Genomic DNA, 27961 nt, shown 5'->3' with positions numbered 1-27961 from the left:
ATGGCTGTGGTTCAACATCCCAGCCCCAGGACATCACTGCTGGAGTTCCTTAGGGTATGAACATGGATGATGAAGATGGAGTTGACTGCCAATATCTGTGTAGGGAGATGTGCAGGTGCAGCAAAGTTTTTAGATATTCCGGTGTCTTTCTTGGTAACCTCTGAGGACTTCATAAAGGGACAAGCATTTTGGTGTAAGTTTAGAGTCACACAGTGGTCAGAGCAGCGATGACCAGCAAGTTCCATCCAAAGGAACTTCACTGAAGAGTTGGGTTTTTACAACATTCCGACAGCTTCATTTACTGAGACACTCCCACGATATAATATTGACAGTCTGTGTATTCTGAGCCCCACAGTCCTCTGAGGTAAAACATTCTGAAGAACCTGAAGAAGTTAAGTAAGGTTACAAAATTGCTTTTTGTTTAGAAGTGTACAAAATGGATGCTTTGCCCTTTTCTCTCCATATTCAACAAGATTAAAGTGCACAAACACTGGACGCTTTGCCCTATAATCTAAACAGTCAGCAAAATGTACAGAACACTGGGACCTTACCCACTGAATATTCAACAAGATTGTAATGTACAGACGATGAATAAACAAGGTCAATAATCAAGACCGTTTGAATCTGCAGAGATAAAGAATAGCTTCGAGCAAAACCATATATGGACAAAATCTTTGCTCTATCGGGAGAAATTACCGATCTTGAATATTACCATATATGGACAAGGCAAGAGGCTGTAGAATGATCTGTTAGATAAAGAATTGCTGAATTGCAGACAGGTTCGGGTATAAGTATACACATGTGCTTTGCATCTGTGTGTGGAACACGAGGAACTCTGTGTCTGCGTTTTCATATTTAGAGTTACCTCCAACACCTGCCTGAGCGAAATAAATACATTACTGTATCTTTAACAAACCCCAACACTCCACACAAGGAGATTTCCCTTCATCTAAATCACAGCAATTCCATATGATCATGGCCGACCTATTCTGACCTCAACCCCAGTTCTGTGCCATGTCCCCACATTAAGCCACTGCTTGACCGGGTCCATTACACAGATTGTCCAGAATTCAGTGACAAATGTGGCCTGATTCAGACACACAATTCTTTGAAGGTTTCATCCTCCCCTTTGTTCTCTCTGTCTCTCAATCGGTTCCTTGACCCTCCTTCACTTGTTTCAAGGGCCATCCTTCATTAGTACGTCCCTGATCGATTTAATGCAGTTTTCTGACCCAGGCTGTCCGTCAACTTCCAACACAACACCACTGTCTCAGTTAGTGCTCTGCCTTCCCCACCTTGCCAGTGGTAAACACAATTCTGTTCCAGCACATTCTTCACCATCAGCATTGCTTTTGACTTCACTGTCCAGTACTTTGCTGCTTGAGCCAACGATATTTCAACATCAATTATTTAGCAACTGTAAGATAAAAGAGAGTGCAGATGATGGAATCCTGAACAATAAACTAAGTGTTGGAGTAATTCAGCAGGTCAGGCAGCATCTGTGGAGGGGATGTACCAATGACGTTATGGGTCTGATCCGTTCTTCAGTCAGATGGAGTGGGGAAGAGAACTCTTCATCTACCATTTCTCCACTCATATTTCCAACTGATCTCTATCCTGCTGCATGCGATACAATCTTCCTCAATATCCACAACTCCATGAATTTTCATCTCGTCTGCAAACGTAATAATCGACCAACCTACATTGTTTATGTAATTCACAAACAACAGATGTCCGTACTGATCCCTGCAGAACACCACTGGTCACAGACCTCCAGTTAGAATAATACACCTCCACCGCCACCCTCTCTTCAAACTGACTTTCAATAGTTTCTTAAACAAGGGTTTTGCAGCAGAGTCCAATGTCCAATCCAATCTATATTTGGATTAAAGATGTTCATTTGATCAACGTATCAACAGCGAATATGATCAGACAGTTTCCCCTGAAACAATATTGAACTGTTCTCTTTCTCCTCAGTTATATCAACCCCCCCCCCCCCCCCCACCCCCCCCCCCCCCCCCCCCCAGACTGTGACTGTCATCTTTGATACATGTTGTTTCTTTGTATTGGATGCAACTTATGTCATCAATCTTCTCCATGTAACCAGCAGACCTGTACCCACAGTGATTGTTGTGGCCACAGCCAAGTCTGCTGAACTAGGTTACAATGGTTGTGTAAATATTAAACTTGGAGCACCCTGTAGGATAATGGGAGGTTGTGCTTTTTGATGCAAATAGCAAAACAGACAATTTCATGCTGGGAGAAGCCAGTAAATGTTGGTGTGTGGAGGGGTCCAGGCTGTTGGTTCGCCAGATGCAGAAAGTTAATCTGCAGCTAGAACAAGCAATTATGGTCAAATAACACCATGTCTGTTCTTGTGAAGGGGTTGGAGACAAAAACAAAGATGTTTTACTGATATTCCACAGTGTTTCAGTGAGAGGATATTTGGAGTTTAGGGGGATGTTTTGATCTCCGTACCTAAGGCAGGAAATATTTGCCTTGGAGTCTGTGCCTGTGCAGCGTTGATTTACTAGATGGATGTTTAGAATTAGGGAAGTGTCCACTGAAGAGAGATGGAGGAATATTAGACTAAACTGTCTGGAAATTAGAAAAGATTGCAGGTGATCTCGGGGAGAGGTACAGGACAATGAATATTTCTCCTCTCCTCAGGAAATTGTGGGAGTCGTGGTTGAAATTTATGAATTGTCATTGAATACAGGAGAGGTGCTGGATGAATGAAGGGAGGTAAATGTTGTGTCACTATTTAAGAAGAGCGGCAGGGATAATGCTGGGAACTATAGGCCAGTGAGCTTAACATTTGTAGTTGTATAGTTACTAGAGTGTATTGTGAGAGATATGAAAAACATTCATTGAGAAAGACAAGAGCTGATTTGGGATAGGGAACATGCTTTTGTACATGGGAGGTCAGGTCTCATAAATCTGATTGTTTTTTGAAAATGTGACCAAAAAGATTGATGAACAGAACTGTAGATGTTGTTTCTATGGACCTTGGCAAGGTAGATTTCACATGGTAGATAGCTGAATGGATAGAAAATGGCTTAATGGAAGGAAGCAGAGGGTGATGGTGGAAGGTTGCTTCTCAGGCTGGAAGCCTTAGTGGTGTGCCTTAGGGCTCAGTGCTGGGGCTATTTCTGTTTGTCATCTATATCAATGATTTGGATGAGAACATACATGGCAAAATTAGCAAGATTGCAGATGATGCAAAAGTGGGTGGTATTGCAGATCGTGAAGATAATTGTGAAAAATTGCAGCAGGATCTTTATCAGATGGCCAGGTGGGTTGAGGAATGGTTGATGGAATTTAATACAGAGAAATGTGAAGTGTTACATTTTGGGACGTCCAAAAGGTTGGGACCTACACAGTGAATGGTAGGACTATGGGGAGTGTTATACAGAAAATGGATCTACGAGTGCAGGTACATGGTTCCTTGAATGTGGAGTCACAACTAGGGCAGTTAAAAAGGTTTTTGGCACTTTGGCCTCCATCAGTCAGAGTGTTGAGTATAGATGTTGGGAGGCCATGTTGCTGTTATGTAAGATGTTGGTGAGTATTGCATATTATCGTATTGCGTTCAGTTGTGTGCACCATGTTACAGGAAAGATGCTGTCAAACTGAAAAGGGTACAGAGACGATTCATGAGGATGTTGCCAGGACTCGAGGGTATGAGCTATAGGGAGAAGTTGAGTAGGCTGGGATTCTATTCCTTGGAGTGCAGTAGGATGAGGGGTGATCTTATAGAGGTGTATAAAATCATGAGAGGAATAGATCAGGTAGGTGCACCAAGCCTCCTTCCCAAAGTATGGGAATTGAGGACCAGAGGACATAGGTTTAAGGTGAATGGGAAAATATTTAATAGGAATCTGATAGGTAACTTTTTCACACAAATGGTGGTGGGTGTATGGAAGGAGCTGCAAGACAAGATCGTTTAGGCAGGTACTATCGCAACGTTTCAGAAAAAGGTTGAGAATTACATGGAAAGGACAGGTTTGGGGGGCATCTGTGACAAACCCAGGCAGGTGGAACTAGTGTAGCTAGGACATGTTGGCCAGTGTGGGAATGTTTGGCGGAGTCGTAGCTTATGCAATGACTGGACCCGTTGCGCTGAACCCAGTGCCTTGAGGATAACCACTTTGTAAGTGATTTTGACCGAGGACAGGGATGTAGCTGGAGCCCACCGGCGACGCAGCGTCAGCAGGACATAAACATCCCATATCTTCGAGTACCTGGGCCTGGGGAATTTGAGTTGAAGATATCCTTCATGAATCTGGATATCAGAGGTCGAGACCCGACAGCGTGGTGTCCCGACCCCAGCAGGAAGTATGACGACCAGGCACTTCTGGCACAATTTATAGCACTATAACTCCATCTCTTGTGAAATATAGCTTTGAGAGGAATTCCAAGACATCTGTTATACGTACCGTGTCATACGATATATTGGACTGTAAACGGAATACTTCCCATTCCTTGATATAGGAGGTGTGCTGTTTCTTGGTACTGTCTCTTCAGGCTGCAGTGATTACATCCACCGTACAACCTGACAGTCCGTACCCCAGGAAGGGTCTTCTCATAGCCTGTAAATCAACAATTTGATTCGCTCATGCAGAGGATGGTTCTCCCCAGTCACGGGGTGAGCCAGCAGATTTCTGCGTTTGGGAACAGCCATAAAAGGCCCTGTTATCATTCCCAGTATGAGTGGACCCATGGCTGTGTAGGCCAGTCAGGCACTATCAAAAGCCTGAGGCGGAGTCTTGCTGGTGTAAGAGAATGCATCCATCGCCACTGCCCCTGAGAATGCCCGCCATGCCAGATATTTTTGTAACTGGTGATTGAGACTAGATGCAAACAAATTGATATTTGGTGTTCCATCGAGCCACAATGTCATTAAATACTTTGTGATCCAACATCCATTCTGTGTTGTCATTGATTTACGTACAAGATACAAGATAGATTTAATTGTCACATGTGCCAGTTGGCACAGTGAAATGAAATTCCCATACAGCCATACAATAAAAATAAAAATAAAGGACACAACACACTATAGAATTTAACATAAAACATCCCCACACAGCAGAATCAAAGTTTCCCACTGTGTGGGAAGGCACCAAAGTCAGTCTCTTCCTCCACTGTTCCCCGTGGTCAGGGCCTCCCCAAGCCCTCCGCAGTTGCAGCTACGGGCGGCCCGATGTCCAGGACCGCTCACCGGGGTGATACAAGTCCGACGTCGGGGCTGCGGGACGTCCTCAGCGGCGTGGATGCCAGAGTCGGCCCCCTCCTACCGGAGTCGGCGGCTTCCAAAGTCTGCAGGCCGCGCCGGGTGGAGACCCGCTGCTGTAGACCCTCTGCAAGGCGCCCCAGGACTCCACGATGTTGTTCAGTGCCGCCCGCGTTGAAGCTCTCCGCACCAGAGCTCCACGATGTTGGAGCAGCGTGCCAACACTCCGGAGCTCCAAACGGCGACCCAGGTATGCATCGCCCGCTCCGCGGTGACTCCAGCGCTGCGCCGCCGCTGTAGCAGCCCTGGTCTGGTTCCCGGTCCCTGGCAGGAAAGGCCGCTCCGATCCAGCTGGTAGGCCGCGAGGTGGGTGGCGAGGACGCGACTGCCAGGAAGAGACTGGGAAACGGTTTCCCCCTTACCCTGCCCCCCTCCCCCACATAGAAAAGTTAAAGTTTCCCCCCCAAAACAGACTTTGGACTAACTGAAAATAAAAAAAAGATAGAAATGACAGACAGGCTGTAGGTAGAGGCTGCTGCCAGTGCAGCGCCCCTAGAGGAATGACGTGATGATACACCAGCGCCAAATAAGGTTAGGTAAACTTATCATAGGGTATTGACTTGATTGCACCCATGTGATTAATATATGCCACCACCGTAGTGTGTCAACTTGTAGTTGAGCATGCAGATATGCATATTCGCACAATAAGCCTTTAACCCATAGAACGCACCTAGTGACTTTAGGTAGTTGTTACCATATAACTGAGGGATTGGTAACTCATGCACATCCCATCCGCCTCTGTGACTAGAGATGGGATAGTAATTTCCCATCTTTGAGCGCTAGCATCAGTTTGTAATAACTGAAGGTTTAATGACCAAGAGTACTGGAGCAATGCTGAATACTGTTTGATCATCATTGTGACTTTATAGCTTCAGCTGGTAATAGCATAGATCTGTTAACAATGACCTACATGGTACTTGAGAGCTTGCTCCTTTGCACGATGTAAGTTCTGATGATGCAAAGGCCCCAATCGCGCAGCTGAAACAACAGCCCCTAAATTGCCAATTACACTGGCCACTTGATGAATAAACAACCAGATTGTTACAAGCTTTCATTAATTCTAATCTCTTGCCCCAGGGCAGAGTCACAGACAATTAATAGAGTTAAAGGTAAATCGCAATCTATAACTCCAGTTGGTATCAACTTAAATTCAACTGGATGAATGAGAAACCCCAATTTCTCCAATATTAGTTTTGCGGTTGGAACAGCTAATTTAGCAGTGACTCCGAAGTAAAATAGGGATCGATGTGAAATGCCAGATGCGTAAGGAATTTAAAATATTGTATATGAATGCGCAAAGTATAAGAAGTAAAGTAGATGAGCTTGAGGCTCAGTTAGAGGTTGGTAGATATGACATAGTGGGGATTACTGAGACGTGACTGCAGGAGGATCGGGCCTGGGAACTTAACATTCAGGGTTATACATCCTATAGAAAGGACAGGCAGGTGGGCAGAAGAGGGGGGAGTAGCTCTGCTGGTGAAGGATGGAATTCAACCCTTGCGAGGGAAGACATAGGGACTGACGAGGTAGAGTCGCTGTGGATTGAGTTGAGGAATTGCAAAGGCAAGAAGACACTAATTGGTGTTATCTACAGACCCCCAAATAGTAGCCCGGATATAGGGTGTAAGTTGCAGCAGGAGTTAAAACTGGCATGTAACAAAGGGAATGACACTGTGGTGATGGGGGATTTCAATATGCAGGTAGACTGGGAAAATCAGGTTGGTTCAGGACCCCAAGAAAGAGAGTTTGTAGTGCCTCTGAGATGGATTCTTAGAGCAGCTTGTAATGGAGCCGACCAGAGAAAAGGCAATTCTGGATTTAGTGTTGTCCAATGAACCAGATTTGATAAGAGAACTAAAGGTAAAGCCGCTTGGAGGTAGTGATCATAATATGATTAGTTTTAATCTGCAATTTGAGAAGGAGAAGGTTATATCAGAAATGTCAGTGATGTGGTTGAACAAAGGGGACTATGAAGGCATGAGAGGGGAGCTGGCCAAGGTAGACTGGAAAGGGATCCTAGCAGGAATGACGGTGGAACAGCAATGGCAGGAATTTCTGCGCATAATCCGGAAGAAGCAGGATCATTTCATTCCAAAAAGGAAGAAAGATTCTAAGGGGAGTGGGAGGCAACTGTGGCTGACAAGAGAAGTTAGGGATAGAATAAAACTTAAAGAAAAGATGTATAACACAGCAAAGAGTAGCCGGAAGCCGGAGGATTGGGAAACTTTCATAGAACAACAGAAGGAACCAAATTGGGCAATAAGGGCTGAAAAGATGAAGTACGAGGGGAAGCTGGCCAGGAATATAAAGAAGGACAGTAAAAGTTTATTTAGATAAGTTAAGGGAAAAAGAATAGCAAAGTCAAATGTGGGTCCCTTGAAGGCAGACACGGGTGAAATTATTATAGGGAACAAGGAAATGGCAGAAGAATTGAACAGGAACTTCAGATCTGTCTTCACTAAGGAAGACACAAATAATCTTCAAGAAGTACTGGAAGAAAGAGGATCTAAGGGTGTAGAGGAACTGAAAGAAATTTTTATTAGGCGGGAAATAGTATTGGGTAGGCTAATGGAACTGAAGGATTATAAATCCCCGGGGCCTGATGGTCTACATCCCAGGGTCCTCACGGAGGTGGCTCTAGAAATAGTGGACACATTGGTGAACATTTTCCAATGATCATTAGATTCAGGATCAGTTCCCGTGGACTGGAGGACAGCTTGTCAGGTCTCGCGTTTGATCTAGTTTCTTTTTCTTATTGTTTTTTAGTATTAGAGTTTGCATTCTTGTTTTATTTTGGTGTCTCACATCTCCTCTTGTTTCAGGTCCCATTTCCTGTCAGGTCGTTTACCCTCATGTGATTGTTGGCCACGCCCTGATGTGTTTCACCTGTGTCTCGTTATCCCCTGCTAGTCTGTATTTAAGCATTTTGTGTTTTAGTTCCCATTGCCAGTTCGTTGTGTATGCTACTTGGTATCACCTCGTTCCAGCTCTCGAAATCTTGTGACCTTGTGATCTCGACCTTTGCCTGTATTTTCGACCACTGGTTCTTGCCTGCTCCTATATGGTACTGTTGCCTCTGTTTTGCCTACCTGTGTACTGACTTGGACCGATTAAACGCCGAAGACTGATCTGCCCTGTGTCTGAGCCTGCATTTGTGTCCTCCTCCTCGTTCAGTTCTGACATTACGAACTGGCCAACAATGGACTCAGCGGGCTCTGATCCTTTTCGTGCAGCGCTCCAGAAGCAAGAGGAGCGCATCTCGCATTACGAGGGTCAACTCTCCTCGATCGTCGCCGGGTTCCGGGATCTCGGCGAGCGTCAGCAGGGGTTCCAGGCAGACATCGGTTCACAGGTGAACACTTTAAGTTCTCGGTTTGAAGACCTGGTTACTCGGCTGAATTCTTTGTTTCCTGCTGCGGCTCCCGTGCCTGCCGAGTCTGTTTCCTTGTCTGTGTCTCCAGGAGCTCCGATGGCCGCGGCTGCTGCAGCATCTCCATTCGTCCACCTGGCAAGACCGGAACACTTTTCGGGGGAATCGGAGAAATGTAGACCTTTTTTGATTCAGTGTGGACTGCATTTCGAACTTCAAGCGGCTTCCTTTTCATCAGAACGCTCAAGGGTAGCCTTTATCATCACGCACCTGTCGGGTAGGGCGGAGGCTTGGGCCACGGCGGAGTGGTCTCGGAATTCTCCTGTTTGCCAGACATCGGTCCTGTTCATGGAAGCTCTGTCCCGCACGTTTGATCACTCCAATCCTGGCCGAGAGGCTTCACAGAACCTGGTCTCCATGAAACAAGGTAATCGCTCTGTTATGGATTTTGCTATTGACTTTCGAACTGTTGCTGCTAAGGGTGGATGGAATGAGGCTGCTTTGTTGGATGCTTTTCGCAATGGATTGTCTGAAGCTATCAAATATCAATTGGCTCCTCTAACCCTGCCTTCCGACGTCGAGTCTATGATTTCCCCTGCGCTTTCCTCTCAAAGAAGCTTTCTCCTGCTGAGAGAAATTACGATGTGGGTAACCGTGAACTGTTAGCGGTTAAAACAGCCTTGGAGGAATGGAGACATTGGTTGGAGGGTACCAAGCAGCCGTTTCTAGTTTGGACAGACCACAAAAACCTGGAATACATCAAGTCAGCCAAACGCCTCAACTCGCGCCAAGCAAGGTGGGCTCTCTTCTTTAATCGATTTGATTTTGTACTGTCTTACCGCCCTGGTGCCAAGAATGGCAAACCTGATGCTCTCTCCAGACAGTTTGATCCTGACCCATCCCCTAAGGTTTCAACTCCCATTCTGCCTGCTTCCTGTTTTGTTGGGGCGGTTACTTGGGAGATTGAGAAGAGAGTTTCCGAGGCAACTGGTGGTGTTCAGTCTCCGCTAGGGTGTCCTTCTAATCGTCTGTTTGTTCCCGAGTCTCTTCGTTCACAGGTGATTCACTGGGCTCATACGTCTCGGATCTCCTGTCATCCCGGTGTCCGCCGAACCCTGTTTGTGGCCAAACAGCGGTTTTGGTGGCCTTCCATGGAGAGGGGGATTAAGGAGTACGTCGCCGCCTGCAGTATTTGTGCTCAGAACAAGACCTCCCGTCGGGCCGCCTTTGGCCTCCTGAATCCGCTGCCTGTCCCCTCACGCCCCTGGTCAGACATCTCCATGGACTTTGTCACGGGCTTGCCCTTTTCTGAAGGTAACACCTCAGTCATGACTGTAGTGGACAGATTTTCTAAGATGGTCCATTTCATTGCGTTGCACAAGCTTCCCTCCGCCAAGAAGACGGCAGAGGTCATGCTGTCTCATGTTTTTCGCATTCATGGATTTCCCAGAGACATTGTGTCTGACCGGGGGCCTCAGTTCGTGTCCAGGTTTTGGAAGGAGTTTTGTTCTCTGTTGGACGCCACGGTCAGCCTTACATCTGGTTATCACCCGGAATCCAATGGACAGACTGAACGCCTTAACCAGGAATTGGAGACAGGACTGCGGTGCTTGGTGGCACAGAACCCTTCAACTTGGAGCAAACACCTTATTTGGGTGGAGTATGCACACAACACACTTCCTTGCTCATCCTCTGGTCTCTCTCCATTCCAGTGTGCCTATGGTTATCAACCGCCATTGTTCCCTGCTGTGGAGAAGGAGTCCAGTGTGCCCTCCGCTCAGGCTCTCGTCCGTCGCTGTCGCAAGGTTTGGAATGGGGCTCGTCAGATGCTGTTGCGCAGTTCTGCGCGTTACAAGAGGATGGCTGACCGTGGAAGAACGCCGGCTCCAGTATACTCGCCTGGTCAAAGGGTGTGGCTCTCCACTCGAGACTTACCGCTGAGGGTGGAATCCCGGAAGCTGGCTCCTCGTTTTGTTGGTCCTTTCCCCATATCGAAGGTCATCAATCCTGTGGCGGTTCGTCTCAAACTCCCCCGTGCCATGAGGGTCCACCCTACTTTCCATGTCTCCCGTCTGAAGCCATTTAAGGAGAGTCCTCTGGTCCCTGCCTCCACACCCCCTCCGCCCCCCCGGTTCCTTGATGGGGGTCCAGTGTTTACGGTCAGCCGGTTGCTGGGGATGCGCCGGCGTGGTCGTGGTTGTCAGTATCTTGTGGATTGGGAGGGGTATGGACCTGAGGAGCGGTCTTGGGTGCCAGCTCGCAACATATGCGACCCGGAACTTATCAGGGACTATCGGCGCCAACATCCTGAAGATCCTGGGCCGTCAGGAGCCGGCCGTGGAGGGGGGGGTACTGTCAGGTCTCGCGTTTGATCTAGTTTCTGTTTCTTATTGGTTTTTAGTATTAGAGTTTGCATTCTTGTTTTATTTTGGTGTCTCACATCTCCTCTTGTTTCAGATTCCATTTCCTGTCAGGTCGTTTACCCTCATGTGATTGTTGGCCACGCCCTGATGTGTTTCACCTGTGTCTCGTTATCCCCTGCTAGTCTGTTGGCCACGCCCTGATGTGTTTCACCTGTGTCTCGTTATCCCCTGCTAGTCTGTATTTAAGCCTTTTGTGTTTTAGTTCCCATTGCCAGTTCGTGGTGTATGCTACTTGGTATCACCTCGTTCCTGCTCTCGAAATCTTGTGACCTTGTGATCTCGACCTTTGCCTGTATTTTCGACCACTGGTTCTTGCCTGCTCCTATATGGTACTGTTGCCTCTGTTTTGCCTACCTGTGTACTGACTTGGACCGATTAAACGCCGAAGACTGATCTGCCCTGTGTCTGAGCCTGCATTTGTGTCCTCCTCCTCGTTCAGTTCTGACACAGCTAATGTTATCCCACTTTTCAAGAAAGGAGCGAGAGAGAAAACGGGGAATTACAGACCAGTTAGCCTGACTTCGGTGGTGGGAAAGATGCTGTTGTCAATTATTAAAGAGGTAACACACTCTCGGGCCGGTCCATCCAGGACAATATCCATCTGGGCCGGGGCCTGGTCTACCTGGCTCAGGAGACTGGTGTACCAACTGCCTTTCTCTCCCTCGACCAGGAGAAAGCTTTCTACAGGGTGGATCTTGAGTATCTGCTGAGGACTCTGCGGGCGTTTGGGTTCAGACCGCACTTTTTGGTCCGGATCCGGCTTTTATACGCCGCCGTAGAGTGCCTCGTCAAAGTAAAAGGATCCTTGTCGACCCCCATTCTCTCTTGAAATGCTCCTTACATTAACTCTAATGCTCCTTGCATTAAAGTAAATAAAGCTCAACCTACCGGCTCTCTCAAGGTTCCCTTCCTGTCTCTGCTTACTGTCCTTGCTGCACTTGCCTGTTCCATTTTCTACAAATGAGTCATGTTGCACTGTTTGGATTCATCCCACTGGTTTCATCACTCGTAACAAGCACTAGCAAACCTCCCTGCAAGGATGGTGGTCCCCTTCTAGTACCAAGAGAACCCTGATTTCCTGGTCACTCTTATCAAATCAGTTCTGGTGTTTCTAGGAGAGAATCTTTGGTGCAGAATACTCAACTACACATTAGGGTGATTCAGATCCTATGGATAGTGGCAGTTGTGTAAAGAGGTATTGTTTAAGAAAATCCTTGAGATCTTCAACATTGTTTTGCTTGCCGCAAAGTTTCTGCTGGTGCCTTTGTTAATAGGCCAGGTTGATAAGGTGAGCATATTGGTCATGGGAACATGCTTTGATGTGGATATATTTGCGACATACTTTAATAGCTGCAAAGTTTGGTTTGGAGATCGAGTTCTGTCTCAGATACAAAGGGTGTGGATGGGACCATGTTCTAAGCATTTCATCAGGATGGTTCTATTGGAGTCGGTGTTCCTTACTCCCTCCTTGACAATTGCTCTACCAGAGGCTTGTTCCTTTTTATATGCTTGGCATTGATGTCAATTCAATTTACTATGGCCTTCATCTCTGCATGGCAGTTGCAAGTGTGCATCCTTGGTGCATACTGAACCCAGCCATAATTTTGGGTAGTTTATGAAGAAGCTCAAATAATAGTACAATTCATACCAGGGAAAATTAACCTGGCCTAGAATTGTTGTCCATCTTGCAGCTGGATGGCTGGATTTGGCTGTGGACTATCTCTTCAAATTGTGATTATGACTGCTATTAGAGATGAATCTCAGCTGGGTATCTCTTGTCATGCGCTACTTATTATTCGAGGCCATGGCATAATCTGGACCCTTGGTTTCAGATTATTTTTAGAACATCGAAATGATTAACCCTTGCAATGTTGACACTTGTCCACCTTTCCTATTACGAACAAACGCTACACTGGAACAAAATCCTGAATTTGGTTGGCAAATAGTTAATAGTTTTCTTGTCTGCACCCTTTTGTTTCTAGTGGAGGCCTCAGTAACCTCTTGTATCTCTGCACACTGCCAGATCATGTGCTGAGTGTGGGCGATGAACCTCGCCAGGTACTGCTGCGAGTTTATGGCGCCATCTGCAGGTAAGTGGCAAAACCATTTAAACTCTTGGACTATTTGAAAATTGTTTCCCATATCAAATTGGGACCCCTTTAAAGAATTATCGATTCCTTTATCTTCATTTTTGCTCTGCCAACTTTCTCCACTTTTTAACGTGCTTACACTTGTAGCACTTTAATCGACTTGTCAAGTGTCTGCAAAATGTTCACTCGAACTGCATAGCTGAATACTGAAAATTATTTTTCACTCACTAGAGGGCAGAAGAATTTCTTTTAACTGGGATAAGACTCAGGGATTTGATGTATGTTAAGCTTGTTCACACCACAGAAGTGAACATTTGTTTAGCATCAGATAGACACAAAAAGCTGGAGTAGCTCAGCAGGAACAGGCAACATCTATGGAGAGAAGGAATTGGTGACATTTCAGGTCGAGACCCTTCTTCAGAAAACGTCCTCGATCCGAAACGCCACCCATTCCTTCTCTCCAGAGATGCTGCCTGTCCCTCCTGCATTTTGTGTCTATCTTCGGTTTAAACCAGCATCTGCAGTTCCTTCCTACACATTTGTTTAGCCTTGTTTTCTTATTGCTGTCCCAGTTTGTATCTGGATTGTGAAGTGCCCACAGTCTATGTACTTGCGGCAGGATTTTAATTGATAGTACCTAGCTGCAATAAAATTCTCCCTGGTTAGGAACAAGGAGAGTACTGAATTTGGATGAAGGCATATCTTTCCACACTGAATTGCACACTACAGCACAGCTTTGTTCATCTAGGAATTGGAGATTGCACAAAATGAGGTCATTTGATCTATCAAGTGTGTGACCTTCTAGTGCTACATCCAGAAGACGCCTGTTTCAAGGTGTTACACCAAAAAAGGAGGTAACTTCTTAAATTGGGATTTGTGCTGTTAAATCGAAAACCATGTTTCTGTTTCCATGTTGCTATGACATACAGTGGCTTGCAAAAGTATTCATATCCCTTGAACTTTTCCACATTTTGTCACGTTGCAACCACAAACGTAAATGTATTTTATTGGGAATTTATGTGATAGACCAACACAAAGTGGCGCATAATTGTGACGTGGAAGGAAAATGATACATGGTTTTCAAATTTTTTTACAAATAAAAAACTGAAAAGTGTGGCGTGCAAAAGTATTCAGCCCCCTTTACTCTGATACCCCTAAATAAAATCCAGTGCAACCAATTGCCTTCAGAAGTCACCTAATTAGTAAATAGAGTCCACTTGTGTGTAATCTAATCTCAGTATAAATACAGCTGTACTGTGAAGGCCTCAGACGTTTGTTAGAGAACATTAGTGAACAAACAGCATCATGAACCCCAAGGAACACACCAGACAGGTCAGGGATAAAGTTGTGGAGAAGTTTAAAGCAGGGTTAGGTTATAAAAAATATCCCAAGCTTTGAACATCTCACGGAGCACTGTTCAATCCATCATCCGCAAATGGAAAAAGTATGGCACAACTGCAAACCTATCAAGACATGGCCGTCCACCTAAACTGACAGGCCGGGCAAGGAGAGCATTGATCAGAGAAGCAGCCAAGAGGCCCATGGTAACTCTGGAGGAGCTGCAGAGATCCACAGCTCAGGTGGGAGAATCTGTCCACAGGACAACTATTAGTCGTGCACTCCACAAATCGGGCCTTTATGGAAGAGTGGCAAGAAGAAAGCCATTGTTGAAAAAAAGCCATAAGAAGTCCCGTTTGCAGTTTGCCACAAGCCATGTGGGGGACACAGCAAACATGTGGAGGAAGGTGCTCTGGTCAGATGAGACCAAAATTGAAGTTTTTGGCCTAAATGCAAAACGCTATGTGTGGTGGAAAACTAACACTGCACATCACCCTGAACACACCATCCCCACTATGAAACATGGTGGTGGCAGCATCATGCTGTGGAGATCTTTTTCTTCAGCAGGGACAGGGAAGCTGGTCAGGGAGGAGGAGCCATCTTGGTGAACGGCTGCTAGCCAGCAGCCGTCCGTTTTAATTCGTTTTTTTAAATAGTTTTTAGTGAGTCCTGTTTTTTGTTTGTAGGGGATATGGACTTTTTAATGTGGGGGTAGGTGTAAACTTTATTTCTAGGTCCCTACCTGGTCGGTGTGGCAGCCTTTTCTCCTGGCTGCCCGTCGACCCGTCCTCGTGGCCTACCAGAGGGCTTGGAGTGCCGTTTCCTGGCAGGGACCGCCCAGCACCTCGGCCTCGGTGGCGGCACAGCGCTGGAGCGCTATCGCGGAGCAGAGTGGAGCAGGCGATGCCTTGCCTGGGTCGCCGCGCTGGAGCGACGCGCTGGAGCTCTGGTGAGCTGGACCGCCGAGAGCAACATCTCCGGGCTGCGGGTCTGCGGAGGCGGCGTGCGGAGAGGCGGCAGAGCGGAGAGGCGGCAGAGCGGAGAGGCGGCAGTGCGGAGAGGCGGCAGTGCGGAGAGGCGGCGCCAACTTCATCATCGGGAGCCTGGGAGCTTCAAACCGGCGCGGCCTTGTCGGCTTCGGCAGCCGCGGTCTCCAACCAGGAAGCGGCCGTTCCAGGTGGCCCAGCCGCCGAGAGGACTCTCCCGACGCCGGGGCAAGACCACCCGGTGAGAACGGCCAGGGACATCGGGCCTCCGCAGAGGCAATTGCGGTGGCCTCACTAGGCCTGACTTTGGGGTGAACTTGGGGTGGGGACAGGACATTGTGCCTTCCCCCACAGTGCTCTCCACTGTGGGGGGATGATTTTTTTGTCTAATTGTAATCCTGTAAGTCTGGGTCCTAGATGGCTGCCGTGAAGAGAGAGTGGACGCTGGCGCGCTTTGGCTGCCGCTGCTCTCTCTTCACATTGTGTTTTTGATTTTCTGTTTTTGGATTGAACTATGTTTTTAATTTGTGTCTCTGTGATGTCTTTATTACTTATTTTATTCCGATTATATGTTTTTATTCCGATTATCTATGTAAGGTGTCCTTGAGATGTCTGAAAGGCGCCCATTAAATAAAATTTATTATTATTATTATTATAGAGTTGATGGGAAGATGGATGGAGCCAAATACAGGGCAATCTTGGAAGAAAACCTGTTAGAGTCTGCAAAAGACTTGAGACTGGGGCGGAGGTTCACCTACCAGCAGGACAACGACCCTAAACATACAGCCAGAGCTACAATGGAATGGTTTAGATCAAAGCATATTCATGTGTTAGAATGGCCCAGTCAAAGTCCAGACCTAAATCCAATTGAGAATCTCTGGCAAGACTTGAAAATTGTTGTTCACAGACGCTCTCCATCCAATCTGACTGAGCTTGAGCTATTTTGCAAAGAAGAATGGGCAAAAATTTCAGTCTCTAGATGTGCAAAGCTGATAGAGACATACCCCAAAAGACTTGCAGCTGTAATTGCAGTGAAAGGTGGTTCTACAAAGTATTGACTCAGGGGGGCTGAATACTTTTGCACGCCACACTTTTCAGTTTTTTATTTGTAAAAAAATTTGAAAACCATGTATCATTTTCCTTCCACTTCACAATTATGCACCACTTTGTGTTGGTCTATCACATAAAATCCCATTAAAATACATTTACGTTTGTGGTTGTAACGTGACAAAATGTGGACAAGTTCAAGGGGTATGAAAACTTTGCAAGCCACAGTATGCTGAAGTATTTTTATGGTCCTGAGTTATCAGCTTTCATTTTACTACTTGGTTTCTCATTAAGCAATATTAGAGTTTGGGAATTGCAACATAATTTTGTGTGCTTGTGATTTCAAGTCATGTGAAAACACTCTTGTGAATAGCACCAAACAATGGACCCACTTAATACCTTTTAGTCATGTATATTTTATTCTACTTTTAGTTCTAAGATGGACAATTCTTTGCTCTGCCTATATTCCTGGCCTAAAACTCCCATCTCTTTCTTGCTTCTCTAGTGTGAAAAGCCTGTGGATATGTTTATCACACCAGAGGCCCAATACACACCTGGTCCTACTTCCCTCATTTTACTTTCAAGCCATATCCCATGTTACCCAGTCCCCAACTAAAAATAATGGCTCCTCTTGATGCATGTTCTAATGGTCCTGCAGCTAACTGATCCTGCTTTATCAATGCAGGCATCCTGCATTAATTGCTCACTACTGTGATAAGAATATGATTGGAGTTTTGTTTACTAGCTAATGATATCTCTAGTTTCCAAATTAAACTTGGGTCATTTTCTGATGTACATTTCCCATTTTTAAATTTGGCCATTCATGTAGCCACATACATTAAGCAAAATGTGCAGAAAGGGAATATATTTAGATTTGTATCTAACCTATGACATCCTGGCCATGTTTGATGTCTGGAGAGTTTTACTTTGTATCTAGTTAGGGATCTTGGCAAGAGCAGTGCCCATTAGAGATGTTATACATGTCCTGGGAATGTACACTAGGATGGTGAAGTAAAACACTTTTATTGCCCATCTTGAGCTACATATTGTTCAAATGAAGAAATCTATAGACAAGGGGCAAAGGACATTTATTGTCACATGCACCAATTGGTGCAGTGAAATGTGAGTTACAAAAGTACCACTGGTGCAAATCAAAAAGGAAAATCCAAAAGCATTTGAGATGTATGAAGGGTTGGGGGTAACAAGTAAGTGCCATTTGGATCCAAAAATGCAATATGTGCTCACAGATGATGAAAGTGTAGTTTTAAAATAATATTTATTTCTATTCCCTAAAGAGAAGGATATTGTATTTGGAGAGATTTTGGGAGGATAATATTGGAATTCTGGAGCATTTTATGCATGAAGATGCTATTTGCATGCCTTTTGCAAGCTTAAAATGGGCAAAGTTACTATGAAAGGGAGGAGATGGCTGGGACCCTGATGTGTTTAATTTTGCTGCCCATGGGTGAAATAACATGATTAGAAGAAAGTTGATGTGGTGCCCTTATTCAAGCAAAGGAATAGGGATAAACCAAATAATTCATGGACTATTTATTGAGTCCGAATGAAATGACTGAAAAACATTGTAATTACTGTATTTGGAAAGGCAGGAATGCAGTGTCATTTTAGTGCAACATCCCGTTTAACCACTTGTTTTCTTTTGTTTGAAGAGGCAACAATGTATTGATGAGAGCAGTGCAGTTTATATACTTCAGTTAGGTCTTTGACAAAGGTCCATGTAGGAAACTCATCCAATGTTTGCAGCACATGGGATTCAGGGGAAGTTGGCAAATTGGATCCAAAGCCAGCTTGATGATAGAGGGTGAAATGGAAGCCTGTGGGAAGTAATGTACCACAGGCCCTAGTATTGGGACCTTTATTTATTGTCTATATCATTTCAATTATTATGAAAGTAGAATCGTGAAAATTGATTTGACATGACTCAGGTGTTGGTGAGGATTGTAATTGTGGGCTTTAGGATGATATTGGTCAGCTGGTAATGTGTAGGAAAGAACTGCAGATGCTGGTTTAAGTCAAAGGTAGAGTAATGGCAGATGGAATTTAATCTTGCAGTGTGGTGTCGTTTGGGGGGACTAAAGGGTCGGGCAAACATCTTGACTGATGGACAGTTCTGAGGAACAGAGGGTCCTTGGTGTATAAGGGCAGCATGGTGGTGCAGAAAGTTGCTGCCTTTCTGTGTCACAGACTTGGGTTCAATCCTGACTTTGGGTGCTCTCTGTATGGAGTTTGTTTGTTCTCCCTGTGACCATGTGGGTTTTCGCCAGGTGCTCTGGTTTCTTCTCTCATTCCAGAGACGTGCAGGTTTGTAGGTTAATTGGCTTCTGTAAATGTTTAGGATAGAACTAGTCGGAGATCACCCTAGTTTAGGATAGAACTAGGGTGATCTCTGGTCGATGTGGACTCGGTGAGCTGAAGGGCCTATTTCCAAGCTGTATCTCTAAACTAAATCTGATTCCTGAAGGTGGCAGCCTGGATTCATAATATGGTAGAAGATGCCATATGGATACATGACTGGATTAGCCAGTGAGGTTGCATAGATTAGGTTCCCATGAATTAGGCCACATCTGGAATATGGCACAGTTTTAGTCACTACAATGCAGGAGCAAGGAGAAACTGGAAATACTAGGTTTGTTTTCTATGTAGAAGAAGCTGAAGGGGTTGGGGGAGGGGGGGGGGGGGGCGCAGGCTTGAGGGAGGTATACAAAATTACGAAGGTCCCAAGTCGTTAAAACATTAGAAATTTCAACCGACATCAGAGGTATCTAATACCAGATGACATAACTTTTGGATAAGGAGGATCTGAGAAAAATGTCTCCCCCCCCCCCCACTCCCCATCATCCCAAGAGCATGAATGCAATCTGGAATTTATTATTTGAGAAGGTTGTGGAGGCAGGTATATCCATATTTGTTTCTAGGCGAGCACTAGAATCAGTGCATAAACCTTAGACCAAGTAAATGGGATTAATGTATAGGTAAGCACTTGATGGCATGTACATCCAAAGGACCTATTTCTATGCTGAATAATTTCTAACCTGATGCTGTTTAAGTTGCTAATCTATTATCTAATGTAAACTGCCTGTTTTCAAAAGCCATTTCCAGAAAGTAGTGGTCATCCTAATGGATGTGAATTTTGCTGTTTTGACAGTAGGCATTTTTGTTGTCCCTCGCAGGGTGTGGATTCTCTGGTACTGGAGAGCGTGATGTTTGCTGTATTGGCAGAACGTGCCTTGGGACCAAGATTATATGGAGTGTTTCCGCGGGGACGTTTGGAGCAATACATTCCAGTATGAAGTTATTTCTCTCCTGTGTTACTTTTAAAATTTGAAAATTGTTCCTGCACCATTTGCAGCATCCATGTACAGTCATTCATCCTCTATGGGGATACCCTACTCATCAGAGGCCTTGCTGAACTGGTTGCAAATGGTTTACTGCATTGGGCTTGTTGACTAGAATTGGCAGTTGGAGGTGGTATTGAACCTGCTGGCATAGTAAGTGGCCAAAAATGAAATTAACTTGTGCATTCTCTTTGTAGCATGTCCTCTTATTTCTCATCTCCTTCACACAATTATTTTAAGATCTTGTTATTGTCAGTCCAGACCATGCTTCAGTATGGGTGGACCTGGTTTGTTTCCTTTGCTAACCTCTATGTTGTGCAGCTGGTGGGAGATTAGATCTGTGCAGCATTTATACACCAGATGTGATAAAGAACTCCATGGTATATTTAAGCAATAGTGAAGCAATGTCTAAAATATTCTTTAGCATGTGGACAAGTGCCATTCCTGTATCATCTCATTGTGCATTCTTGCAAAAAGACATATTTGTTCATATTCTTCCCAATTTAATGTAAATGTTTACAACACTATGAATGGAAGCAAAACCAATTAATTTTAATGTTCTTACTCCATTGATTGGAAGTTCTTCAGATTCTTTATGCAGACAGAACCTTTATCCTTAAAAGGACACGACATGCTAGAGTAACTCAGCCGGTCAGACAGCATTGCTGGAGAACATGGATAGGTGACGGTTTGGGTCGAGACCCTTCTTCAGACATAAAACGTCAATGTTGCACGTTCTCCAGAGATACTGTCTGACATGTACCAGATCAAAACCACCTTAAATTTGCTCATCTGAATGCTTGGAGTATATAGTATATAGCTGCTGTTTTAAAGTGTCGTTGCTATAAGATTGTCACTTTAGTGATGTCCTTGTACAACTGGGTTACACAGCATTCTATAGCATTTAGGAGTGTGCTGAATATAGCATAATGCCCAAAAGGCTGAGCAGCAGACCTTTATTCTATTATAGATATTTTAGATGGGATGGTACTGAATAATTCCTGATCCTTCACCTGTTTCAGTCACAGTGCCCTCCATAATATTTGGGACAAAGACTCATCATTTATTTATTTGCCTCTGAACTCCACAATTTGAGATTTGTACTAGAAAAAAATCAAGTGGTTAAAGTGCACATTGCCAGATTTTAACAAAGGCCATTTTTATCCATTTTGGTTTCACCACGTATAAATTACAGCAGTGTTTATACATAGTCCCCCCTCCCCCATTGCAGGGCACCATAATGTTTGGGACACAGGTGTCATGTAAATGAAAGTAGCGATGTTTAGTATTTTATTGCATATCCTTTGCATGCAATGACTGCTTGAAGCCTGCGATGCATGGACATCACAAGTTGCTGGGTGTCTTCACTGGTGATGCTCTGCCAGGCCAGTATTGCAGCCATCTTTAGCTTATGCTTGTTTTGGGGGATAGTCCCCTTCAGTTTTCTCTTCAGCATATAAAAGGCATGCTCAATTAGGTTCAGATCTGGTGATTGATGGCCACTCAAAAATTGACCATTTTTTAGCTTTGAAAAACTCCTCTGTTGCTTTAGCAATATGGTTGGGATGATTGTCTTGATGTAGAATGAACTGCCGGCCAATGAGTTTTGAGGCAATTGTTTGAACTTGAGCAGATAGGATGTGTCTACACACTTCAGAATTCATTTGGCTACTGCTGATGGTAGTTGGTGCCAAACTAGGAACATGTGAAACCAAAATTTTCCTGCACCTTTTAGCCCCCCATTTCTCAAGTTTTTTCTTGTAGTTGAGTGATGCCTATATTAGTGAGGTTGTGCACTTATTATGACGGATGGGCTGGAAAGTTGCATATATTTAATGTGGCATCCTCAATCTGTCTGACTAGAGCCGTCGACTGCTGACTGAAGAGTTGGGACTTCCAGATATTTCAGCAGAGATAGCAGTAAAAATGTCTCGATTCCACGGAATGGTCATGCCCTTCAACAAAGAACCAAAGTGGCTGTTTGAGACTATGGACAGGTATGACTGACCAGAATCTGCATCAGTTTGAGTGGAGTGAATAACAGGGAAAGAGTATAGTGACCAATGCAACAGCAATTACAAAATGGGTATTCTCTTAGCTGCCTCTTTTCTAATTTACCTCTTCACAATTCTGTTGTGCTTCTAAACCTTGGATTGTCCTTTTCCAACTAATCTGGGTGGATTAGACCAGGGTTCTATTTGTAAATATACTCCTACAAATGTTGTCTTTGAATAGTCTTGCTTTGTCTTGTTGCTACTAAACATGGGTATGAGCTGGTCCCTTACCACTATCACCATCCAAACCTTTTGTTCAAATAAACATACCCTCCAAACCTTTTGTTCAAATAAAAATGAGCCGATCTGAAACCAGAAAGATTGAACTGCCAATGTAAGTACCCCAACTACTGTTGCCGTGAAGCCAAATGGATTTGATAAATTGTTAAGCGCAATGCAAGGAAAAATAGTAGAACTCGTTTGCTGTGCATTTTATATGACCGGATCTAGACCTGGAAATGTGTAAATTCCTTATCCTTTACAGAACCCAAATTGGAGCATTGATTGAAAGATGCTTGTATGTGGCAGGTCATGTCTTATTAACTTGATAGAGTGTTTTATTGAGGAGGTGATGAAGGAGATTGAAAGTGATGAAGGAGATTGTTAGCAGTGGATTTTAGTTAGGATTTGATAAGGCCCCTCCGGGTAGGCTGATCCAGCAGTTAAGATGTAGGGGTTTCATGATGACTTGGTCATATACATTCAGAGCTGGTGTATTGATAGGAGGGTTGTGATGGATGGTAGATATTCTGGCTCTAGCTCTGTGACCAATGGAGTTCTGCAGGGATCTATGCTGAGACCCTTGCTGTTTGTGATATGGAGATGCAGGTGGTGAGGAATGGAATGCTGTCGGAAGATACAGCGGGATATAGACCAACTGCAGAAATGGATGGGGAAATATCAGATCGAGTTTAACCGGAGCACGTGTGATGTGTTGCAATGTGGGAGGTTCTCCAATTTCTGGTAGCCCTTACTGTCTCCTCCCCTTCTCAGCTCTCCCTCAGCCCTCTGGCTCCTCCCTCTTCCCTTTTTTCTGCCCCCCCCCCCATGTTGGTCATGAAGTTGTATTTGAGGCGGGGGCTGTGGGGTGAACGGGCCGAGCGGCCTGGAGCCGGGGGAGGGAGAGGCCTAGTCCTTGCACCGGGTCCTGCATGGTGAATAGAAAATAAGGTAATGAAATGAAGGGTGAGCCTTTCGAATGATCATTTTGAATGGCGGAGGTTTGAAGGGATAAATGTCCATCTTTATTTTTGCTTCAAAAGATTGTCTGATGCAGGCTTAATCGGGGGCGAGCCAGTGGTCTTGTGTTCATCATTTAAGTAGTTTTATTAAAGACCATCTCTCTCCTCTTGTTAAGGTATCTCAAGCAGATAATGGGATTGACATTCTTCAGAGAGGCACATGTGAAAAAGTTTAATAAACTAAAGACTTTCAACCTGCCAGGAGAGTTGGCGAGTTTAAAGTAAGAATTTAACTTTACTTTAATCATTGCCTTATTATTTGACCAGACAATAATCGGAGGATGTTGGTCATTGGCAGAAACTTGAGGTTAATACTTTTTCATCTTTTCCTGTTCTTTCTCACTCTCAGAAATCAATGTCATATGCTAATTTAGTGATTTTTTTTTATCCCCCTCTTTCAGGTCGCTTCTTGAAGCCACATGGTCACCTGTGGTTTTTTGTCATAATGATGTACAGGAAGGTAAAGGTGTAGAATAAATAAGTATTCTATCGGGGGGGCTTTTAATTGACAGAATGAGCAGCTGAGCTGTGACAGGCTGCAGTATCAACCAAATGTTTTGCAATTAGTTCTGGTCAATTATTGTTCAGAGCTATATTGTTCCCTTAGTAGTGTGTCTGAACACATTACTGTTCTGTAGTAATGCAAGGCAAATGACAGGTCTTTTGGGACCAACGACCATGGTTCTGTTGGCTTTATAATAGTTAGTCAGGGGAGGTCCAGAAGTTAACATTTTGAATTGGGACAGTGCCAACCTTGATGGTATTAGACAGGAACTTGGAGTAGGATGTTTGCAGGTAAAGGGATGTCCTGAAAGTGGGTTGCTTTTAAAAGTGTGGTGAGGCTTCTGGACACACCCTAAGGCTAACATGAAATTTTGAGCTGTTTGAATTTGGAAGAATCCAGACAAAGAATCGAAGCGCAGATCTGAGGCTGCTTGATAGCCCTCTCAATTCCTCCTTCCATTTGTCATAGTTATACAGCACAGAACTAGGCCCTTCAGCCAAACCAACCAAGATGTTCATCCCACCTGTCTGTGTTTGGCCTATATCCCTCAACCTTTCCTATCCATGTACCCGTTCAAATGTCTTTTAAATATTGTACTAATACTGGTCTCAACTACCTCCCCTGGCAGTTCGTTCCAGATACCCACCCACAGATGTGTGGAAAAAGCTGATCCTCGGGTTACTATTAAATCTTTCCTCTCTCACCTTGAATCTATATTCTCTGGTCTTGATTTCCCCTCTGCCAGGTAAAAGACTGTGCATTCACCCTATTTATTCCCCTCATGGTATTATATTTTTAAAAGATCACCCTTTAGTCTCCAGCCCTCCATGGAATAAAGTCTTAGCCTGCTCGACCTTCAGCTCGGGCCCCCAGTCCTGGTAACCTTCTCATAAATCTGCTCCTCACTCTTTCCAGCTATGACGTCCTTCCTGTAGTAGGGTGACCAAAACTGAACCCAAAGGTAACATAATGTTCCAACTTCTATACTCAATACCCTGACTAACCTGGATGGATTCCTGGTTGCACCTCCTGCGGTTCCAAGGAAAAATACCTGGAAAGAGGTGGTTTGGGTTGGGTTGGAAGGGATGAGTGAACCAAGGAATTAAGGGAGTGGTCCCTATGGAAAGGGGTACCAAAGATTTACACAAAGGGCTGGAGTAACTCAGCGAGTCAGGCAGCAGCCCTGGAGAATATGGATAGGTGTCAGGCTGGATACTTCAGACAAGTGACCAAGAAACACTCCTCCCTCCTTCCCCAATTTCCTCCACCCCCTCCCCAAAAACCACAGATAAGTACGAACTGGAAACCACCAGTACATTCTGGTTTTGGCGATATTAGCTAGAGCCAAGCCATATTTGCAGGTGACATAATCTTGTTCTGGACAGGCTATTTATCATTTTGGTCATGCAACTAGGTTGGATCTGACCACTGCCCTCAATGGCAATCACTCTTTGGGGGCTTAACTATCAGCTTTCCCTGGTTGGGGAGGAGTGATGGGGCTATGGGTTGCAATGGGAATCTGGGTTCCTGTTGGAGGGCGAGCGCGGGGGAAAGGGAGGACTGCTGCTTAACGTGTACCTTCTGCCTTGTCTTTGTTCGCAGGGGCTTTGACATTGGAAATCACTTCTGTGAATGGATGTATGACTACACTTATGATCAGTGGCCTTTCTTCAAAGCTAATATGGAGAATTATCCCAACCGACAGCAGCAGGTATTGACAACAGCAAGCTGGTCTTTGGGTATCTACACAAGGTGAAAAAGGAAGGGAAATTCTTCCTCTTACCACAACATCTGGCATTGGTCACACAAAAGTCAATGTTAGGCCTCTAAAGAAACACTTTCAGAAGCTGTTTCTTGATTCTGAGAATCTTGCCATCAGGAATTCTTCATGTCTCAAAACATTCAGGGTCAACTTCCATTAACAGCAAATGTGATTTGTCTACTTCACTTAAATAACTTTAAACTCTTATTTCTCCTCAGCTTCACTTCATCAGACATTACCTTTCTGAATATTCGGGGAATAAAGGGGACTCGGTGCATGATGATCAGTTGAAAATTGAAGAAGAGATGATCATTGAGATCAACAGGTTGGGCACTTGTATGGAATAATCAGGGGGTTAAGTTAGTGAGAGGTTTTATAACAGTGGGGATATAAGGATGGTGAGGCTGGCAGCTAAACTGTGCTTTTCTGCACAAGTAACTGCTAGAATCTAAAGATTGGTGGATTTGGCTGATACTGTTTAATCTACTCTCCATGTGAAACCTGAAGACCTCTTACTCTTCTTATGAGGTAGATGTTCATGCTTAATGGAGTCATGAGCCATGGTAGCAAGATTGAAAGTCCCAGAGGGCACTGACCTTTTAATACAGAAAATGCTAAAGCACATCTTGGGTAGTAAGAGTTATAGCCTCTGTTTTGTATTTCATGTTGAACAAAATAGAGTGAGGCCTTTCCTGGAATACATTTCTTATCTGCCTCGGTGATTTTTGCCTCCCATGAATACTTACAGTGCAGCTCCAACCTCTTGCCACACTCTCACCTTTACGTTTACAGTCTCACTGCCTCACTGCTTCCCCTCCCTCCCAACCACTTTCAGCTCCAAAGTACCTCTCCAACCCGTTTAAGGAGACTGGAGAACACTGACCAAAAGCTGTGTATTACTCGTAGTAAAACTCCTCTAGTGCTGTTTTACAGTGACCTGTGCATGATTTTTGGGATGGATTGTAGACAATATTGCCGGAGAAACTCAGCGAGTGAGGCAGCATCTATGGAGTGAAGGAAATAGGCAATGTTTTGGGTCGAGACCCTTCTTCAGACAGGATTGATTAGTTGTTTGTCAGTAATAACGCCAGATTAGAATGAAATTGTGGGAAGTGATGGTGTTGGGCCAATGAAGGTTTTTTTTTCTGTATTAACTAACTGATGCTATGTATTACTTTCTTAAGGTATGCCCTAGCCTCTCACTACCTGTGGGCACTCTGGGCTATTATACAAGCAAAGCTTTCCACAATTGAGTTCGGTTACATGGTGAGTTATGTGTGTCTGTGTGTCTTTCTGCCTCTCATTACACACTACCTCATCTTTTTTGTCTTCCCATTCTTGTGCATAAGTTAAGAGAGGAAAGGAATGGGTTATACATTGGCAAGGATGTGAAATGGCTAACCGACATGATTAAATGGTTCTTTTCTGGATTGGCAATCGGTAGCTAGTGCAACTATATATAATCTACAGTTTTGATCGGGATGAAATGACGGGCATTTGCTGATGAGACAAAGTGGGTTAGCAAGTTGAAGAGTGCACAGCTCACAAAGGATGTAGTGAGTGGGAGATGAAGTGGGAGATGAAGACTGCTGTGGGGAAATGGGGTTATCTATTTTGGATGAAAGTTTGGAAAAAACACAATATAACAACGTGAAAACTGTTGTAAATGGTTTGGGGAGTGGAATACGTGAAAAAGTTAATATGCAAGCAGTTGGGAAGGTTGGTGGGATCCTGGTCCCTTATGTGAGAGGTATGGGGTGTGGAGATGGTACAGAGAAAGTTAATTCAGAATATCCCCCGATGAAATAGTTGACAAATGTTGAAAGAGGCTATCTTCCCTTGTGGGGGTATCTGTAACATGAGCATATTTTGAATAACGGCCGCTCATTTTGGACAGAAGATAGATTTCCTTCTCTCATAGGACGGAGACGATGTCTATGTCACCTAAAATATATTCCGACATTTGCACTGAAGATGAGGTGGAATGGGGGAAAATTGATGTTGATGCCAAGAGTTTGTCAGCCATGATAGTACTGAATCGTGGAGGATGAACAATTGACCAATTTAGCCTGCTCCTGCACCTTGTTTTCCCATCCTTGCCTGCCCTCCTGCCTTGCACTGTCCCTCCCCTCCACCACAGCATCCTCCCTTGACTGGCTCACCCACTCACTTGCTTCCCACTTTATAAATTGGAGATGATTCTGCTTTGTGCTCTCTGAAGAACTAAGGTGATGTCTCTTTTGTTTCAGGATTATGCCCTGTATAGACTGGAAGCCTACTTTGATCAGAAGAGAATACTTGGTTGACTTGCTGTACAGTGCTAGCACTGCTTGGAATTTAGCACGTTTCTGTTATTAATTATTTTTAAAAATTGCATTTTGCTTCAAATTAGTCCAGGACCATTTTAAACCTGATCAGTGACTGCACTTTGAAATCACACAAATGTAGGTCGATGAACTCGAATCACAGACTAAAAATGGTGATCATGGACTTCTT

General features: G+C 44.6%; 1 protein-coding gene across 1 annotated transcript; it reads left to right on the top strand.

Moving 5' to 3' along the window:
- On the top strand, window positions 1-27961 carry LOC116984997 (choline kinase alpha-like). Its single transcript, XM_033039356.1, has 11 exons — window positions 1-54; window positions 11676-11879; window positions 19739-19852; window positions 21767-21900; window positions 23315-23419; window positions 23600-23666; window positions 25174-25193; window positions 25246-25414; window positions 25684-25790; window positions 26650-26731; window positions 27715-27961. Exons 1-11 carry the CDS (start codon window positions 1-3, stop codon window positions 27769-27771), a joined length of 1113 nt encoding a protein of 370 aa, XP_032895247.1. The 3' UTR covers window positions 27772-27961.

This window comes from Amblyraja radiata, chromosome 21 (assembly GCF_010909765.2).
Source record: "Amblyraja radiata isolate CabotCenter1 chromosome 21, sAmbRad1.1.pri, whole genome shotgun sequence".
NCBI classification, from domain to species: domain Eukaryota; kingdom Metazoa; phylum Chordata; class Chondrichthyes; order Rajiformes; family Rajidae; genus Amblyraja; species Amblyraja radiata.
This window is presented reverse-complemented; position numbering and strand designations above follow the sequence as displayed.

Excerpts from the sequence above, each read along its gene's own strand:
- LOC116984997 (XM_033039356.1), top strand. The coding sequence starts at position 1 with ATGGCTGTGGTTCAACATCCCAGCCCCAGGACATCACTGCTGGAGTTC. Across the intron at positions 11,880-19,738 it reads CCGTAGAGTGCCTCGTCAAA|GGTGTGGATTCTCTGGTACT; the intron begins GTAAAAGGATCC and ends TGTCCCTCGCAG. Across the intron at positions 25,194-25,245 it reads CTTTCCCTGGTTGGGGAGGA|CGCGGGGGAAAGGGAGGACT; the intron begins GTGATGGGGCTA and ends TTGGAGGGCGAG.